This window comes from Chiloscyllium punctatum, chromosome 45 (assembly GCF_047496795.1).
Source record: "Chiloscyllium punctatum isolate Juve2018m chromosome 45, sChiPun1.3, whole genome shotgun sequence".
In the NCBI taxonomy this organism is placed as follows: Eukaryota; Metazoa; Chordata; class Chondrichthyes; order Orectolobiformes; family Hemiscylliidae; genus Chiloscyllium; species Chiloscyllium punctatum.
In genome coordinates this window covers 42,051,122-42,070,277 of record NC_092783.1, presented here as the reverse complement: position 1 = coordinate 42,070,277, position 19,156 = coordinate 42,051,122, and the positions used below count along the sequence as shown (strand labels likewise).

The window sequence follows — 19,156 nt, the reverse complement described above, 5'->3', positions numbered from 1 at the left end:
AGGGGTGAGGGTTTGAGAGCCAAACATTGGTCCAGCTTTAATGATAAGTATACCAATACATAGAAGCAGGTCTTTTAGTCTACAGTATTTGCTTTGTCATCTGTCCCCTCCACTGCAACCTCAGACCTCCCATGGAGTTGACAGCCCTGAGACCATCTCACCCCTGTTTCCCTTGAATGAAGACATGATAGATGGGGGCCCTTTGAAGGAGAGGGATTTGCTGGGTTGGGAAATTTCCTGATTTGACCTCCCTGCCTGATTTTGCCCTGATTGTTTCTCAGTGATGGTAAGAGAAAATGAAATTAAGGATGGAGTGGGGGCATTGAAAGTGGGGTCCAATGACAATATGACAAGAGAAGTTACATAGGCACCAACACGGCTAACTAAATTTTTTCTTTCATTTTTACGAAAGTTAATTTATTCAATCCAGAAAGGGATCTGGTGAATATTGCAGAAGTAAGCTGTGACATTGCTGTTATTATTGCCTTTGCAATTGTTGAACAACTGAGCAAACTTTAAGGTAAATACATTTCAAGGGCCCAATAAAATATATGTAAAGATTAAGGAAAGCAGAAAGAAAATTAGTACACAAGACTGGTATGGCAACTTAGTCCTAGCCTATCCTTTTCCTATGTGGCAGAACATATGTGTAGTATGGTGGCACAGTGGCTAGCACTGCTGCCTCATAGCGCAGGTTCAGTTTCAGTCTTGGGTGACTGTCTACATGAAGTTTTCAAATTCTCCCTGTGTCTGTGTGGGTTTCCTCTTGATGCTCCAGTTTGTTCCCATAGTCCAAAGATATGCAGGGTAGGTGGATTCACCATGCTGAATTCATCTGTAGTGTTCAGGGGTGTGCAGTTTAGGTGGGTTAGCCATGTAACATCTTCGAGGAGAAAGTGAGGACTGCAGATGTTGGAGATCAGAGCTGAAAATGTGTTGCTGGAAAAGCGCAGCAGGTCAGGCAGCATCCAAGGAACAGGAGAATCAACGTTTTGGGCTTCAGCCCTTCTTCTGAAGAAGGGCTGATGCCCGAAACGTCGATTCTCCTGTTCCTTGGATGCTGCCTGACCTGTTGCGCTTTTCCAGCAACACATTTTTAGCCATGTAACATGCCCATGCAGGGATGGGTTGGGGGTATGGGACTTGGTGGGATGCTCTTTGGAGGATCAGTGCAGACTCAACGAGCCAAATGGCCTCTTTCTGCACTGTCAGGATTCTCTAATTCTATGTTCTCTGTTCAAAATGTTCCAATCCATTAATAGCTAAATTGAAGAACTCAAGGAGATAGATGTGAGTTAACCTCAGCCAATGTAAGAACACAATTCAGGTATAGTTTTATCTATCAATAGTGAAGTAAAAGACTAGTTCTAATCCTGAATACAAATGATGTGGATAGGGGCTTCCAATGGTGATGTGCATGGGTATCATACATGTGGCAAGATTGTGATGCATTTCTTTCCCCGACTTATTTAAATATAACTTCTCCAAAGATTCCTTCTGAATCAGGAAGAGCTGACATCCATCTCCTAGAACCTGCACTTCTAGACTTGCTTCTGTCTTCCGCTGGTTATGGTCTGTCCGGATTGATGCTTCTTACACCCCGACCCAAATTTAACTTCATTGTGGAGATTGCTCCTTTGAGTCTCTGATGCATTTGGGCACCCTATCGTAATTTCTGCTCTGCCTGATCTCACATTGCTCCACTAATTTTGACCAGGAACCTGCTCCAGTTTTCATATGAAGCCCTGGATTAAAATAATGTAAGGCAATCCCTCTCTCTCTGTCTCTGCCTTTGTGGAGGTTTCACTGCTATCCTGCATTCTGCCCATCCAAAGGTATCCAGTGTTTAACTGGACTCTCTGTCTTCTCCTATAACATACGGATTTGTTCCTTAGCTTCAATAGAATTCATCCTGTGACCAAGACATAACTAATGTTTGGGAAGGATATCCTGGCCTCCAAACAATTATTGAGTGGTTCAGTCTGGTCTCAGAGTGGACTTGAACACATAACTGCTCTTACTGGCCCTCCAAATTCAAACATTTGGCACTAAAGTTAACTGGATAGCAAGAATATCCTCTGGCCACCAATTGAGTAATCTGGGCAAAATCAGTGTTGAGAGGCCAGTCAATTGACCCACACTTTTGGGATCCTTACCCAAAATGCAAAATCTTGTCTGTGGCATTTTACATGTCAATTTAATGATCTAAGCTTACTCTGATTTTGGCATCTTGACATTTTTTGTTACAAAATCTTAACAATATCTGGCCTATGGAGCATGGTGAAAGGCAGACATTTTGAGCCATTTGTCTGAATACCTGAGAAGCAACAGGGTATAATGACCTGTTGACAGAGAGATTTAATTAGTGTAATCAAGGTTAGAGTGACACTACCTAATGGGATCATTTCACTTCTATGATTCATAATTGCTCAAACAATGGACCTTGTTTAATCATTTGGTTGGGGATGCAATTCAGTCTATATGATCACTGGTTCATGGAATAATTCAAAACTAGCGGTTTTCAAGACAACAAAAGTTTTCCCCTACATTAACTACATGTAATGCAAATACTTTCCCAAAGCTTTTGGTTTGTTTAATAAGCTGTTGTAAAATATATTTCAGACATGTGTTTGAATAGGAAATGTTGTATCATTTAGTGGAATGGAGCTGCCCTTCGACAAGATTATGACTGAACAGATTTTACCCTCAACTCCCCACTTGTGCCCACCTCTGATATCCTTTCACCTCATGCTTATCAAGAATCTATCTATCTGTTCTTAAAAATATTCAAAGATTCTTCTTCCATAACCTTCTGAAGAAAAGAGTTCAAAAGACTCAACCCTCAAAAAGAAAAAAATCTCCTTATCTCCAACTGAAATGAGTGACTCTTATTATTCTATATTCTATGTTCTCTTACAAAATGTAAGCTTCTTTCCAGATCTTACGCAGTCAAGACCTTTTGGAATTTTGTACATTTCAATCGTGTCACCTTTTACTCTTCTGAACTCCACCATTAGAGTCCTTAAGAGTCAAACCTTAAGAGTCAAAAAGTGTGGAGCTGGAAAAACGCAGCAGGTCAGGCAGCATCCAAGAAGCAGGAGAATCGATGTTTCGGGCATAAGCCTTTCATTAGGAAAGTGGGTGGAGGGGGAAGGTGACAGGGGCTGAGAGATAAACAGAAGGGTGGGGGTGAGGTAGCTGGAAAGGCAAATAAGTAGATGCAGTCAAAAAATTTGGTGCTGGAAAAGCACAGCCAGTCAGACAGCATCTGAGGAGCAGGAGAGTCGACGTTTCGGGCATACGCTCTTCATCAGGAATGTGGGGTTTGGGGGGGAGCTGATGGGACTGAGAGATAAATGGGAGGAGGATGGTCCTGGGGGGGGGGAGGTAGCTAGGAATGTGATAGGTAGATGACGGAGGGGGATAATGGTGATAGGGCAGAGTGGAGGGTGGCCCGGATAGGTGGAAAAGAAGATGGACAGATGGAGCAGTTCAAGAGGGTGATGCTAAGTTGGAGTGTTAGATCTGGGAAATGTGGGGGGAGGGGAGATGAGGAAATTGGTGAAGTCGGTGTTGATGCCGTGTGGTTGGAGGGTCCCAAGGCGGAGGATGAGGCGTTCTTCCTCCAGACATCGTTGGCTTGGATTTGGTGGTGGAGGAGGCCTAGGACTTGCATGTCCTTGGCAGAGTGGGGGGGGGTGTGGGGGTGAGTTGAAGTGATTGGCCACAGGGCAGTGGGGTTGTTTGGTGTGTCCCAGAGATGCTCTCTGAAACATTCCGCAAGTTGGCATCCTGTCACCCCAATGTAGAGGAGACCACATTGAGAGCAACAGAACAAACTTCATTTATCCAGCTTTTCCTTTAAAGATAACCCATCTAGTTCAGGTATTAATCTAGTAAACCTTCTCTGAACTACCTCCAACATATTGACATCTGTTCTTAAATACGGAAACCAATACTGTACAATAATTCAAGATATGATCTCCTTAATGTCTTGTATAACTAAAGCATAACCTCCTTGCTTTTCGTACACAATTTCCTTCACAATAAGCAATGTTATTCTATTTGCTTTCTTAATTACCTGCTGTGTCTGCAAACTTCTGTAAATAATTTACTGGGACACCCAAATCTCCCTGCATCTCAGCTCTGTAAGCTCTCATAATTTAGGTAAAATGGTTCTTATTTTATTCTTCGTGCCAAAATGAACAATTTCACATGTTCTCACATTATTTGAAGGACCTTTGACCATTTACTTAAGAAGTTGTATTCTTCTCAGTCTTCCTTGTCTCCTCTTATTTTCCTACCTATCTTGATTTTATTGGATTGTTAGATCCAAGTTTAAATTTGAGTGATCGAATATTGTATGAGAATTCTATACTTACAGTCAAATGTGTGTCATATGAACAGAAATTTCCCAGGTAGCTTTAAACAAGGCTCATACAAAACAGGAAACTAAAACTCATAGCCTCCGCTTAACTAAAATAGCAGATCATATTTTTCTGTAGCAGGACATCTAACACCTTTTTATCATTATTTAGAGTCATAGAGTCATACAGCATGGAATCAGACCATTTTGTCCAACTAGTCCACACCGACCATGTTTCCTAAACTAAACTAGTCCCACCTGCCTGTGTTTGGCCATATCCAAATATTTCCTATTCATGTATCTATCAAAATGTCTTTTAAATGTTGTAACTGTGCCTGCATCCACCACTTCTTCTGGCAGTTCATTCCACACATGAAACAATGTGCATAAAAAAAGTTGCCCCTTGTGTCCTTTTTAAATCTCTCTCCTCTTTCACCTTAAAAATAAGCCCCCTACTTTTGAACTACCCCACCTGAGGGGAAAGACCTCGCCTTTCACCTTATTGATTTTATAAACTTCTAAAAGATTTGAGTGCCTAGCCACTGAAGTGTAAGCTGACAATGACTCACTGAGGTAGACAAATCTCAGATATCTGTAGATACCTGTACCACTGAATGAACGGGGTTCTACTTGGCCAATCAGCTTGAAAGATTAAGAAATTAACAGCTCAGCAGTAGAGTGCAAACTAGAGCATATGAATTTATTGTCAATTCCTGGACAGAAAGATGAATAATGTGAGGGAAAGGAAAGTTGGAATAAGGAAGAGAGAGTAAAGAGAGAATATCCTTTAAAACAAAACAAACAAAATTGTAAGTTACATGCTTAAAATCACTAACAAAAATCAAAACCTGAAGGGATGAGATTTTTTGAACCAGGGAGGTTGTTTAGTCATAGTTAATTAATATTTGGGCGTTAGATACTAGCATCAATGAGTTTTACCAGTTTGTCACAAGTTTAGTTCATATCTACAATGCAAGTGGAGCAGTGTCACAACACTCAGTGCATTTCAAAAGGCATAAAATTTAGACATGCCAATACTAGAATTAAGCAATCTCAGCATGTGTACTTATTCAACAAAAGGAGATCAAGTTTTGGAATCCCAGCAGTATGCTGGTTTCCACACTGAGAAGGAAATGAATGCATGAAAAATGGGGGAAAAGAAATGCTTAGTGCTTTGTAGTTCCCCTCCACCTTCCTGATTCTTCATTTATCTTTGTGTTAACACCACGTTTGAAATAATTTAAATTAGAAATGCAAACATGAAGTTGGATCATAGTTTATCTGATGTTTGGTAAAGCAAGCTGACAAGATACCTGGTGCCAGTCACTTCTTTATCCACTCTCAAAGTAATCACCTGTTAATCAGTTAGTTAGGGAAGCTGAAGTACAGTTGTAATTCAAACTGAGGTTCGTGACTGAAAAGATATAATTTTTTTTATTCTTAGTTGGACCTAAGAAGTAATAAGTTGCAAAGTAGCAACATTCAAATGGTGCAAAATATAAGCAGAACAACTTGTATTCCTAAAATGCATTTAGCGTAAAAAATCTCAGTGCTTCACAAGGGAATTGTTTAAAAAATGTTGGCACTGAGCCACATTGTTTTGTAGAGTACTCTGCCTTTCACAAGAAAAGGGAGTAATGTGAGGCTGAGATGCTCAGCATTCAGGGAACTGGCCAAATGGTGAGCTGAACATTACCATACCCAACCCTCATAATGAAATCCCTGCTGACAACTCTTTTTCCACTTTTGAAAAGAAATTTTCAGTTCCAAACATTAAACTGGAGCATATGAATACTTCATATATGAAAAACAAGTAGGCCACTATATTGGTAGGACAACTGAAAAGGTCTTAGCAAATCTATTTTCCCATTTTTTTTCTAGAATAGAGCAATTTTAATTGAAACACTGCAATTTGCATAAAATAGGTGCGCACTTTGAAAGGAGACTGAATATAAAACTACTCAGTTCACACCAATTCTGTGCATAGATATATTTGTTACCTTACTCCCTTTGTTGTCTAATGAAGGTCATGTGAAACTCAAAACATTAGGTGAGAGTCTGTGCAGCAACGGCACCACATGAACAAATGATGAGCAAAATCATAGATCTGCTGCACAGGCTGAATCTTTGACCACTTTTCTTTATTATTCATTCAGAGGATGAGGGCATCATTGGCTCAGTTAGCATTTATTGCCCATCCTTAATTGCCCAGAGGGCTATTAAGAGTCAACCACATTGCTGTGGATCTGGAGTCACATGTCGGCCAGACCTGATAAGGATGGCAATTTCCCTCTGTAAAGGACACTAGTGAACCAGATGGGTTTTTCCCAGACAATGGATTCATGGATTCATGGAGATCCTTATTAGGCTCTTAATTCCAGGTTTTTTTAAATTGAATTCAAATTCCTCCATCTGCTGTGGTGGGGTTTAAACTGGGTCCCCAGAACATTACCCTGGGTCTTTGGATTAGCAGTCCAGTGATAATACAGCTGGGCCATTGCCTCCCTCTGCAAAGCTTCAACTGTACCTGTGTCATCATTAAAGACATATCATCTCTTTCTGCACCATTAGCTCACTTGGTTGGATGACTGGTTTGTGATGCAGAATGATGGCAACAGTGTAAGTTTTTAATTCCTGCACAGCTGAGAATACCATGAAGGACTCTCCTTCTCAATCTCTTCCCTTGCCTGAGGTATAGGGACCCTCGGTTAAGCCACCACCAGTTGTCTCTCTCTACTGAGAGAGGAACCCTCTGGGACTCTGGTGACTTTACTCTTACCACTCAACCATTGGGAGATCTGAATTAAACTTCCTCACTATAGGACACTTGGAATATTCACCTATTGGTCAGCTTTGGTAACTTTGTTTTAAATATTGCTCACTTGTTTTCTCCAGTCTATTAAAAGCTTTGGCCGTTAGTTGGAAGCAGGTGGGCTTTTCATTCCCTTTTTCCTCAGCCCCATTCTTGAAATTTATTTTACACGCCAGAGGCATTAGTCTCCAATGATGCCCTCTCAATTGCAATTTTCAATGTATGCCCACATCCATGTTCTCTGTATCCTGTGATGAAAACTAGGTCCATGCACTTGCTGCATTATGTTAGTTATTACTAAGGCTATAAGTTTTAATATTACACTAATTTGATGCCTATATTTCAGATATGATAATTGTTACATAGATTTGTGCTCCCTTAATGCAAAAGGAACACTTTTTTTATGTGATCCTTGAAATAATACTTGATTACTCTAACTAAAAGGAATACATTATGAAATTTGTTTGCAATATTTCCTGCAGATATTTTGACTGAGACATTGCATAGACAATTGTTCTGCCTGCATGAATGAGTATTTAAAATCCCCACTGTTGACTTGGAGGCACATATATCACCTTTTTGTTTCATTTGTTCATACAATTCAGGAGACTGTGTGCTGAGTGAGCTAGATTTATGTGATGTTGTCATTGGTGTATTTTTTGCCTCTGACTCTCTGTTTGTTTAGATCTTCAACTGTATTGTTGGCCAAACACATTGCTCAGATTTTCTTTTTGCATGTATAATTTACTCAAGAGCAATTTATTACCCCTTACAATTCTGGTAATTTTTGATGCAGCTCTCTTACAGATGTGCAGCAAACTTGCAGTGAATCAGTCAGTATCCATGGAGAGAAAGCAAGCTAGTGCTTTGAGTCTAAATGACTCTTCATCAGAGCTGAAGAGTCATCTAGACTTGAAACGTTAGCTTGCTTTCTGTCCATGGATGCTGCCTAACCCCTTGTGATCTCTGGCATTTTTTGTTTTCAGTTTAGGTTCAAGCAGCTGCAGTAATTTGCTCCTAAATCTCCCAGTGAATGTTATTCTCACAAAACTCTGGCAATAAGCTTAACCTTCATGACATTCTCCAAATGCATCAATGTCTATGAAAATGTTTCTTCTACATTCTTAGTGGTGATTAATATTTTCAATTAATATTGTTTTTCTCTGGCAGATTTGCTGATGAACAGCAGTTGTAACCCATTCCAAGGTTCAGCAGAGAGTTCCAGTTTCCAGTCAATACTAGTAGACGAAGAAAGAGGAAAACTTTTTGTTGGAGCGAAAGATCTGATTTTTGTTTTAAATCTGGAAAATTTGAACAAGGAACCTAAGAAGGTACAAATGGCATCAACATGAGGACCAAATGTAGATATGATATATCAAACCTACAAATTGCACATGCAGAGATAGGCTTAATGCAAATGTACATAAGACTCTGAGTGATGTCACTGTGACCTCAGTAGTCATGTGATAGTATTCTACAAAGGGATTGGACACCTAAACAGCATAGAGAGTGATGCTCTGTAGCCTCATCATCTTGCATAGTGTAACAGTAAACATAGTTCAACAGAATTCTGACCTGAGGTTGTAACATTACCTGAAGAGCACCAGAAGAAGATGATGAAATAGCAGATATCTCTGATTTGAAAATAGAGAGCTGCAGGAGTAGAATTCAAAAATAAAACTTGATGGAGCTGACTTTGGCTCTTTTTTAATTGGCATGAACATAATAGCAATGGCTTTAAAATGGAGTTAGTGGCCTTACCACCTCAAACCAACTAACAAAAACAATTAATAAACCAAGAATTTCATTGTTGAAGGTGGAACATGCTTTCTATAGTTTATTGATCTCGGACATAATCTGTTATTTTGAAAAGTTCCGCTGACATTCGGGACGAATCCTTTCAATGATCTTCCTTCAACTGCAATTTAGTTGACCAGATAGAATCTGTGAGAAAACTCATGGTGTACAGAATTTCCCTGTAGCGTGCCATATAGTAATCTCAGCTCACGCTGTGGGAAGAAAAACACAAATGATGTCAGAATCCTGTTATGAACATCGCAGTAGTGAAATACTGAAATCGCTGCAAGAAAGACTGATGCCAAATGCGTGCATAACAGAAGAATAAACAACATACATAATAAAAAATACTAACAGTGGGGAAGGAGCAAACTGGAAACTGAGGTCAAATCTTCAAGTTCAGACATGCTTACAAATTCCCAGTTAATCTTTTTATGTAATATGCCCGACATGAAATGGTGTTTGATCATTTGCAGGATTAGAATGGTGTTTGACACATTCCAATTCAGCTTTAGACTTTCAAGTGAACATTCTAATGGTTGTGCTAATATGTAAAATATGGCTCTGTGTATGCATCTTAGCTCTTAAACAAAGTGTATCACCTAGTTGGCCATTAGTATATTCAACACCAGAAGGAAGTCAGTATAAAGCTTGTAAGTAACAGGAGCTACAGCACCACTATCATAAATTACTTATTTGCTGTTCCATTTAGTTGTGCACATTGGTCATCTGGTCATGCAATTAGCCTTATTGCTGATTGGATTGTGTCCTTAACAACACTCTTTATTCAATGGCTTCATAGGCTACCAACATTTTTCTGAGAATGAATATGGAAAATTTCCTATTTGGGTTTTCATACCTCTCGAAATGTTATCAGTTTTTTCTCTCTCCATAAAGGCTGCCAAATCTGCTGAATCTCCACAGCACTTTTGATTCCATTTCAGATTTCCAGAATCAACAATATTTTGCTTTTAATTGAATCTCTTGATCTTGGCAACATGCATTTGGATGTGTGACTGACAGCGGCAATTTGCCTGAAATATTGAGATGAGGCCCGAGCACCAATTTTGAATGGTTTATAGGTCAGCCTTTTGACCTTTCCCTCCCCCACCCTTCCTGTGCTGTCTTTCCCTGCCATCTCAACATGTCAGAAGCACCAACCTTTATACAAAAAATGAATAGTTTCTGGTCTTGTATTTAACAATCCTGCTGTGTTGACAACTGGGCAAAGTCTCAACAAGAAAAATTGAAAACACTTAATTTAATTGTGTTTTTTTTCTGTAGCTATAATATAATCTCTTTGCCTTGTCAGATTTATTGGCCTGCAGCTAATGAGAGAGTGGATTTGTGCAAACAGACTGGGAAAAAAGCAGTAAGAAATGTCTGATATTATTTTGTGATTTTCAAGAATTCTTTCTTAATTTTGAAAATGCAAGTTTTCATATTTGCTGCCTTCTATTGAATAACAGTTGCTATTATTTTACTATATGAGACAAAAACGTGCCTGGGACCATCTTTCATGTTGTGTTGCACACTGAAATGTTCTCAGCAAATGCTGTAAGCTATCGTGTTATAGCTAGTATTTTACCTGCAAATTAGATGAACTTGGCTGAGTCTGGTGATACTTGAGCTTTGGATGAGACCCAAAAATCATAATGTTGAAAGGCAGTCTCTTAGGGGAATTCAACAAATGAGCAGATTGTTACTATACCCCACGATTCATTCGTTAATTACAATGCTTCAGAAGCCTAAGTTTATAAAAATATAGTCTAAGTTAAAGAGTCAGAAGCAACCAAAATGAACGTTCAACTTTCGAGAATTTTTCTTTCCCAAGGGAAAACTGAAATCTGTACAGTTAAGTGAAAGGTAAATTCTGAAATGCTCATTAATTATCAAGATCACTTAAAATGATTTCATGTTGCCACAGTGCTGTGGTGAAGATTAATGGCCCACTCCTGCCAACCTCCTAATGGTAACCCATCAGTGTCATTAGCACTGATCTGGGAGCAGGCAATCCCCATCACCAATTGAAAGGAAAGTGCAGCCCCGGAAGCAACAGAATGGAGAAAATTAGGCAATAAGAACCCATCTTCTATCTGTAAAAAAAAATTCACCAATTGTTTTCTGAGATGATAATTACTTGCAATATGTCAGCACAGATCTCTGTTATTCTCTTTCTTGTTATTTTAATGCTTGTGATGATAATGTAAGATTGTGTCTTTGTAGTCTGTGTGTGGTTGAAATCCATACAGCTTTACTTGGAGACTAAACAATACTTGCTCTTATTATCAGACAGAATGTGCAAATTTCATCCGTCTGCTTCACCATTTCAATAAGACACATGTCTACACATGTGGTACAGGAGCTTTCCACCCTGTATGTGGATATATTGACCTGGGACCCCCTACAGAGGTAATGTACCCTGACTTTTCTGGAAATAATGGGCAACAGATGTTGTTGCAGCTAGAATATGGTCAAATCTTATTAATATGTGAGTCCAGGATTCCTCCTCAGTGAGGTGTGAGTTTTGTAAATGAATGGAAATTCTATTGAGACCAGTTTTAATCATGAAGTAGAATAAAACAAAAATTAATAGCAAGTTTTCACAGCGAGCTAATATTTCATCACCAGCTGTAAGTTTTGCTGGCAATTGTAGAGCAACGTTTCATAGGGGGACATTTACTTTATAGTGGTCGTAAATATTAAAGCTTTGAAGTTGGATAGTGGAGTGGTAAAATGTTTCATTGTACAAATAGTTCCTACAACATTTACTGACTATGTCACGATTAAGGTAGCAAAACTGATGACACCTGTAAAGACCATGATAATATGCTACCACATTATCAAGGGCAGAAAGGAATGAGAATAAATACTAGCCTATGAATAACACCCATATCCCATCAAAAAAACTGCAAACTCTTACGTATAAACACATGAAATAGAAGCAGAAGTAGACCATTTGGCCCCTTCAGCCTCCTTCATCATTCAATAAGATTGTAACTGATTTGTTTGTGTTTTGAATTCCACATTACCATCTATCCCCAACAACCTTAGATTCTTGTTAAGCAAGAGAACTAATTTTCCCCTGTTTTAAAAAATATTCAATGACCATGCCTTCACTGCCTCCTGACTCAGAGAATCGTACAACCCTCAGAGAGAAGAAGCCATCTCCTCTTCTCGGTCTAAAAGGGTGACATCTAATTTTAAAGTAGTGCCTCCTAGTTCCAATTCATCCACAAAGGAAAACATTGTTTCCATGTCCCCCATGTAAAAATCACTCAGGATTGTATATACATCAATAAATTAATTCCCTCACCCTTCTGAGCTCCAATGAAAGCAACCTCAGCCATCCAACCTGTCCTCATAAGTCAAATCACTTTTATTATAGGTTTCAATCTAGTAAACCACCTCTGAACCTTCAAACCTCCTCTAATGCATTTACATCCTTCCTTAAATAAGGAAACCAAAATTGCACTTGGTGTTCAAGATATGGTATCACCGATATCTTGTATAACTGAAGTATAATATCTTTATTTTTATGCTCACTTCCTCTTGTAATAAAGCTCAGTCCATCTTGCAAGCCAACCTTCCATCCATTGATTGCATCAATACTTGCTGCTCTCTCAGAAAGGCAGTCAAAGACCCATCCCATCCCAGTTATAATATCTTCCAACTTCTTCCATTGGACAGAAAATATAGATGCTTAATCACACATACTAACAGATTCAAAAACAGCTTCTTCCCCATTGTTATTAAACTTCTGAATGGATCTCTCAAACTTCAAAGTTAATGCTGACCTTGCTCTTTGTGCACTTTCTCTGCAGCTGTAACATTGTGTTCCTCTCTCTGTTCTATTACCCTTATGTACTTTGTATGGTATGATCTGCCTGTTTTGCACGTAACACAAAACTTTCCAATGTACCCAGGTACACATGACAATAATAAGCAAATCAAATCAAATCAAATAACATCCCATTAGCCTTCTTGATTAAAATCTGTACTTGCATGTTCATGTTTTGTGACTCATGCAATAGAATGCCTAGACCTGTGTACACCTTGAATTCTGCTATCATTTTTTCTTTAAATAATACATTGATTTTCATTCTTCTAGCCAAAGAAAGCAATTTAATATTTTCCATATTATGTTTAATTTACCAGTTTTTGCTCCATTATTCAACTCGCCATATCTGTTTGCAAAAACCTTGTCTTCAACACAACATACTTTCCTTCCTATTTTTGTGTTGTTTGTGAACTTAACTACCATGTCTTCAGAAGTAAATATTCATTCATTCATTTCATCACCATTTCCTGATTATCTATTAATAACTCCCCATTTTCACTTTCTAGAGGGCCAAAAGTCACTTACTCTTGGTGTTGTTGATTTTATTCAATGGCAGCACAGGCTTGAATGGTCAAATTGCCTACTCCTGCTCCTGTTTCTTATATTCTTTTCCCTTTTTTTAAATACCTGTAAAATTTCTTTTTATTCACTTGTAGCCAGATTCCTGTCATAAAACAACAGGTTCCTCTGGTTTGAGCTATAAGTGATTCCCTGTTGTTCTTTATTATTCTGATCAATCATTTGACCTGTCACTCATTATTCTTCAGTTATATGTTTTTTTTCCTCAACTTCTCCCCTCAGCTGAGGTGTGGTGACCCTCAGGTGAAACCATCATCATTAGTGGTCTATCTAATGGTGGAGGAGCCGATATCTAATAAGACTAGGGAGACTCTCCCTTAAATACCCTTTTTAAAGTTAAAAATACTAGTCCCAGACACAATCTTCTCCCCTTCAAACTGGATGTAAAGTCCAATCATACTGTGGTCACTGCTATCTAGGCATGTTTTTCACTCTGAGGTCATTATTTAATCATGTTATATTACATAACACAATATTAATATAACTTGTTCTTTGATTGCTTCCAGAATGTGTTGCTTTAAGAAACTATCTGAAAAGTATTCTATGAACTCTTCATTCAAGCTACTCCTAATTTTAGTTTCCCATTTTATATATTGCTTAAAGTCAACATGATTATTGCCATCCCTTTAACACAAGGACCCAATATTTCTTCTTTGACCTACATTGTGGTTACAGTTCAGTGACCTGTAGACCGCACCTCTAGTGACTTCTTTCCATTATTGATCCTCATCTCCAATAAACTGATCTCCTTTACCAAGTTCATCTGCAACTATTGCGCAAATGCCATCATTGATTAACAGAGCTGCCCCTCCATCTTTACATAACTTCCTATTCCTCCTGAATGTCTTACACCTCTTAATTTTTAGGACCCAATCCTGGTCATCCTGCAGCCACATCCGTAATGGCTATCACACCATACTTATTTACTTCAGTGTGCAAAAATAGTTTATGTACTTTGTTATAAACCATCCCACCAGTAAATCTCTCATTTCCCCAGTTCTGGACAAGTGAGATAATTAATCTAAAATGCAATTCCTGGCTGGTAAACTTTCATGGTGTTTAAAGGAGTTAGTGTTGACTGGAATAAAATAAACCAGACACAAAGATGGATAACTATGAAACCATGTGAAGTACATCATGGAAGACTATTTATAAGATTAAGCAGAAGACAGATTCTTCCTGACAAGAATGGATAATGTCACTAATGGAGATAAAGAGAAAGATGGTCCTAAAATTCACTACAATGTCAAAATGAAATTTCAGTTGCCATATTGATGTTGAGGAGATGAGATCAGCAATCTCCAAGTCGTCACCTTCTCTCTCATTTATTAAAATTCTGCTGCCAGTCCTTTTCTATGATTCATCAGGTTTCCATTTTGCACAACTTGAATACAGTAGAAGGAAAAGAATGAGTCTGAAGATACATAAATGCTCTGGATCCATTGATTTCCATTCAAAAGTATTAAAAGAAGTAGGCAATATTTATTCATCAGTATTTTGAAAAGATGTCTAGATTCAGAAATTCTGCCTTTCATTTGGAAAATTGCCACTACCCATGCCATTATTTCAGTAAGGAAGAAGAGAGCAAATAGGTAACAACAGGCCTTTTAGTTTAATATATATATTTGAGAAAAGCAGGTTTAGATCTTGATTGTACAGAAATAGCAAAAACCTAATTTCACAGGTTGCAAAAGTAATTCAAAGGTTAAATGGAATGTTGTTCTTTATGTCAAAGGGTTTGGGATTGTTCCATTTTTACATTGCCTTGGTCAGATCCCAACTAGAGTTTTTTTTTATTTCAAAAATATACTTTATTCATAAATGATTTGATGGTCTGTACATTGGATCATGCCATACATATGTCCATATTTACAAACACAGATTCGACTTTATTCTTGTCCTTTACAATCCTGTGCATTTTTTCAATCTTGTATATATACATATATTTGGCTGAGGCATCAGCAGAGCCCAAAAAAACGTCTGTATGGGCCCCCTGTTCTTCTTTCGGCAGGCCGATCTTACACAGTGGTCTTTCCCCACCGCGCCTTGGCGGCAGCTGCCCCAAGCTTCAGCGCGTCCCTCAACACGTAGTCTTGGACCTTGGAATGTGCCAGTCTGCAACACTCGGTCGGGGTCAACTCCTTCAGCTGGAAGATCAACAGGTTTCGGACCGCCCAGAGAGCGTCCTTCACCGAGTTGATGATCCTCCAGGCGCAGTTAATGTTCGTCTCGGTGTGAGTCCCGGGGAACAGGCCGTAGAGCACGGAGTCCCGCGTCACGGCGCTGCTCGGGACGAACCTCGACAAGCACCACTGCATTCCTCTCCAGACTTCCTCTGCATAGGCACATTCCAGAAGGAGGTGTGTGACAGTCTCGTCCCCCCCGCAGCCACTTCGAGGGCAGCGTGCGGTGCGGCAGAGAGTCCGGGCGTGCATAAAGGATCTCACAGGCAGAGCCCTTCTCACCACCAGCCAAGCCACGTCTTGGTGCTTGTTGGAAAGTTCTGGCGATGAGGCATTCTGCCAAATGGCTTTGACAGTCTGCTCAGGGAACCGCTCGACAGGATCCGCCCTCTCCTTTTCCCGAAGGGTCTCAAGGACGCTACGTGCTGACCACTTCCTGATGGACTTGTGGTCAAAGGTGTTTTTCCTCATAAATTTCTCCACGAAGGACAGGTGATACGGAACGGTCCAACTACTCGGAGCGTTCCGCGGCAGCGAGGCCAGGCCCATCCTTCGCAACACCGGGGACAGGTAGAACCTCAGTACGTAGTGACACTTGGTGTTTGCGTACCGGGGATCCACGCACAGCTTGATGCAGCAACACACAAAGGTGGCCATCAGGGTGAGGGTGGCATTGGGCGTGTTTTTTCCCCCATTGCACCGGTCTTTGTACATAGAGTCTCTTCGGACCCGGTCCATCTTTGATCTCCAAATGAATTGGAAGATGGCCCGGGTGACTGCGGCGGCACAGGTCCTGGGGATAGGCCAGACCTGTGCCACATATAGCAATACTGAGAGTACCTCACACCTGATGACCAGGTTTTTTCCCGCGATGGAGAGCGACCGTTGCCCCCATCTGCCTAGTTTCTGTCTCATCTTCCTGATCCGCTCCTCCCAGGTCTTGGCGCACGCCCCAGCCCCCCCGAACCAAATACCCAGCACCTTCAGGTGGTCAGTCCTGACGGTGAAGGGGATAGAGGATTGGTCGGCCCAGTTCCCGAAGAGCATGGCCTCGCTCTTGCCTCGGTTTACCTTGGCCCCCGAGGCCCGTTCGAACTGGTCGCAGATGCACACGAGTCTGTGCACGGACAGCGGATCCGAGCAGAAAACAGCGACGTCATCCATGTACAGGGAGGCCTTAACCTGCAGGCCCCCGCTGCCAGGAATAGTCACCCCTCTCAGGCTCGCATCCTTCCTGATGGATTCGGCAAATGGCTCTATGCAACACACAAACAAGGCGGGTGAGAGGGGGCATCCCTGCCTGACTCCAGATCTTACAGGGAAGCTATCTGATTCCCACCCATTGATTGAGACTGCACTGACAATGTTGGTGTAGAGCAGTCTGATCCAATTTCCGATTCCCTCCCCAAAGCCCATTTTGGAGAGGACATCCCTCATATATGTATGCGATATCCTGTCAAAGGCTTTCTCCTGGTCCAGGCTGATGAGGCAGGTGTCCACCCCCCTGTCCTGCACGTAGGCGATCGTATCCCTGAGGAGTGCGAGACTCTCAGAGATCTTCCTGCCCGGTACAGCACAGGTTTGGTCCGGGTGGATCACCGATCCCAGAGCAGACCTGACCCGGTTGGCGATGACCTTTGACAGGATTTTGTAGTCTGCATTTAACAGTGAGATCGGTCTCCAATTTCTAATTTCCTCCCTCTCCCCCTTCCGCTTGTAGACGAGGGTGATGATGCCTTTCCTCATGGATTCACTCATGGTACCTGCCCGGAGCATACTGACATACACCTCCAGCAGGTCCTGGCCGATCAAGTCCCAAAGAGCGGAATAAACCTCGACCGGTAAGCTGTCGCTTCCGGGAGTTTTATTCTTTTCGAAGGACTCGAGGGCCTTGGTCAGTTCATCCAGAGATAGCGGCTGGTCCAGCCTCTCTCGTGTTCCGTCATCTAGGACCTCCGTGATAGAGGACAGGAACGACTGGGAGGCCGCGCTGTCGGTCGGCTTCGAGTCATACAGGCTGGCGTAGAAGGATCCCAACTAGAGTACCGCAGTCTGTTATGGGCATAACCATCAGCAAAAAAATATTGACCATGTAGAGGTAAAACACACATTGACTGAAATGACTCAACAATTAAGTAAAGGTGACAGGATATACCAAATTAGTTTTCATCCCATTTCTCAAGTGTGATCTACTCAAGATATAAACAGAACTTGATTTATATGTTGGGATGGATACAACAAAGCTGTTTCCTTTGTTGTGCATGCAGAACAGACAAGCACAATCTTAAAATTCAAGCCAATCAATTAACGAGCGAAGTCAGAGATTTTGCTTCCAGCCAAAAGCTAATGAAAATCTCCACACCCACTCTCTGAAAGGTTGCTGAGGATAGGTCACTTGAAATTTTCAAGGTTGTGCAAGATAGAATTTTGTTAGATTTGGTTGTCGAGTCATATGGAACAATTGCAGATTTACGGAGTTGAGGCACAGTTCAGCAATGATCGAATTGAACATTTGGAACAAGATGAAAGAGCTAAGTGGGTTATTCCTGTTCCTGTGCTCTTAGCTGGCAGTTTTTGTGATCCAAGAAATTTTCTGTTTCAGATGCCATTAAAGCCATTTTTCTTCCTTCTTTCTTTCCATATTGAGCAGAGAGCATTGGAGCAACATCAGCAATATCAAATTGTCTTTTGCTTAGCTCCAAACAGGCTAGCATTTTATTCTTTTCAATTTCTTGACACCTTGTATTCCTCAAACTGTCAAATTTGAATGACATCTTGCCGATGGATGAAACCTGAGAGACAAACAGTAATGTTTACTTTGTCTTTACACTTGAAAGTTCAGTGGATACTAAGTATATGTACCTAATCATTAAAAATATTTAATAAACAGACTATGATTTATGCTGTGGATTTGAAACACTTGACTACATTGAAACTCATTTGTTGCACCAGTCAAAAAAGAATGGGAATTGTTCAACTGCCTATCCTTAGATCTGCTTTATGTAATAGTGCTAAGCACTTCTGTTTCTCCCACTCACTCGGTCAGCTAGGGGTTACTGGTGATGGGATGCAGAAAACAGAAACTCAAAATGCAATGAAGATGCATTTACTGATAAGATATTAAATGCTGGTAATCCTATTGGCTCTGACAGTGATTAATAATATGTGGTTAATAGCCTTTCCCCCAAGAGTTACATTCCAAGCGATCGACTAATTTTCATAAAAATTGTTTTAACATGTTTTATTTTGGAATTAGTGAAAAGCCCTCTCTTAAGCTTTTTAGCCACTCATAAAACATGCTTGGATGACTACCATGACTGTATTGTACAGAATACTAAATATTATCTTTGGTTGGGTCTGATCTCCAATTTCTTGTGACTTTACTGACAGGACCTTTCATTGAAGCTTGACCTTAGAAGTCTGGAGCCTGGAACACTGAAATGTCCTTATGACCCCATTCAACCCTTTGCATCAGCTCTCGTAGGTAAGGCAGCTGAGGACTTGAACGGCCAATGATATTGAACGCATTTCTGTTTTCAGTAAAACTTAAACAACTACTTAGTGTACATTCAGGTTGG

At 40.4% G+C, this 19,156-nt stretch overlaps 1 protein-coding gene across 2 annotated transcripts in view; it reads left to right on the top strand.

Annotated features, from left to right (window-relative positions):
- The window catches only part of LOC140467312 (semaphorin-3D-like), an 89,073-nt gene that overhangs the window by 17,120 nt on the left and 52,797 nt on the right, over positions 1-19,156 (top strand). Inside the window, exons 2-5 of one of the 2 annotated variants that reach the window (XM_072563590.1) lie at positions 8,349-8,509; positions 10,288-10,347; positions 11,268-11,387; positions 18,969-19,062. In XM_072563590.1, the coding sequence (XP_072419691.1) occupies positions 8,349-8,509; positions 10,288-10,347; positions 11,268-11,387; positions 18,969-19,062 (435 nt within the window). Of the gene's footprint in view, positions 1-8,348; positions 8,510-10,287; positions 10,357-11,267; positions 11,388-18,968; positions 19,063-19,156 lie in introns of both variants that reach the window. The other variant, XM_072563589.1, reaches the window with a different exon arrangement.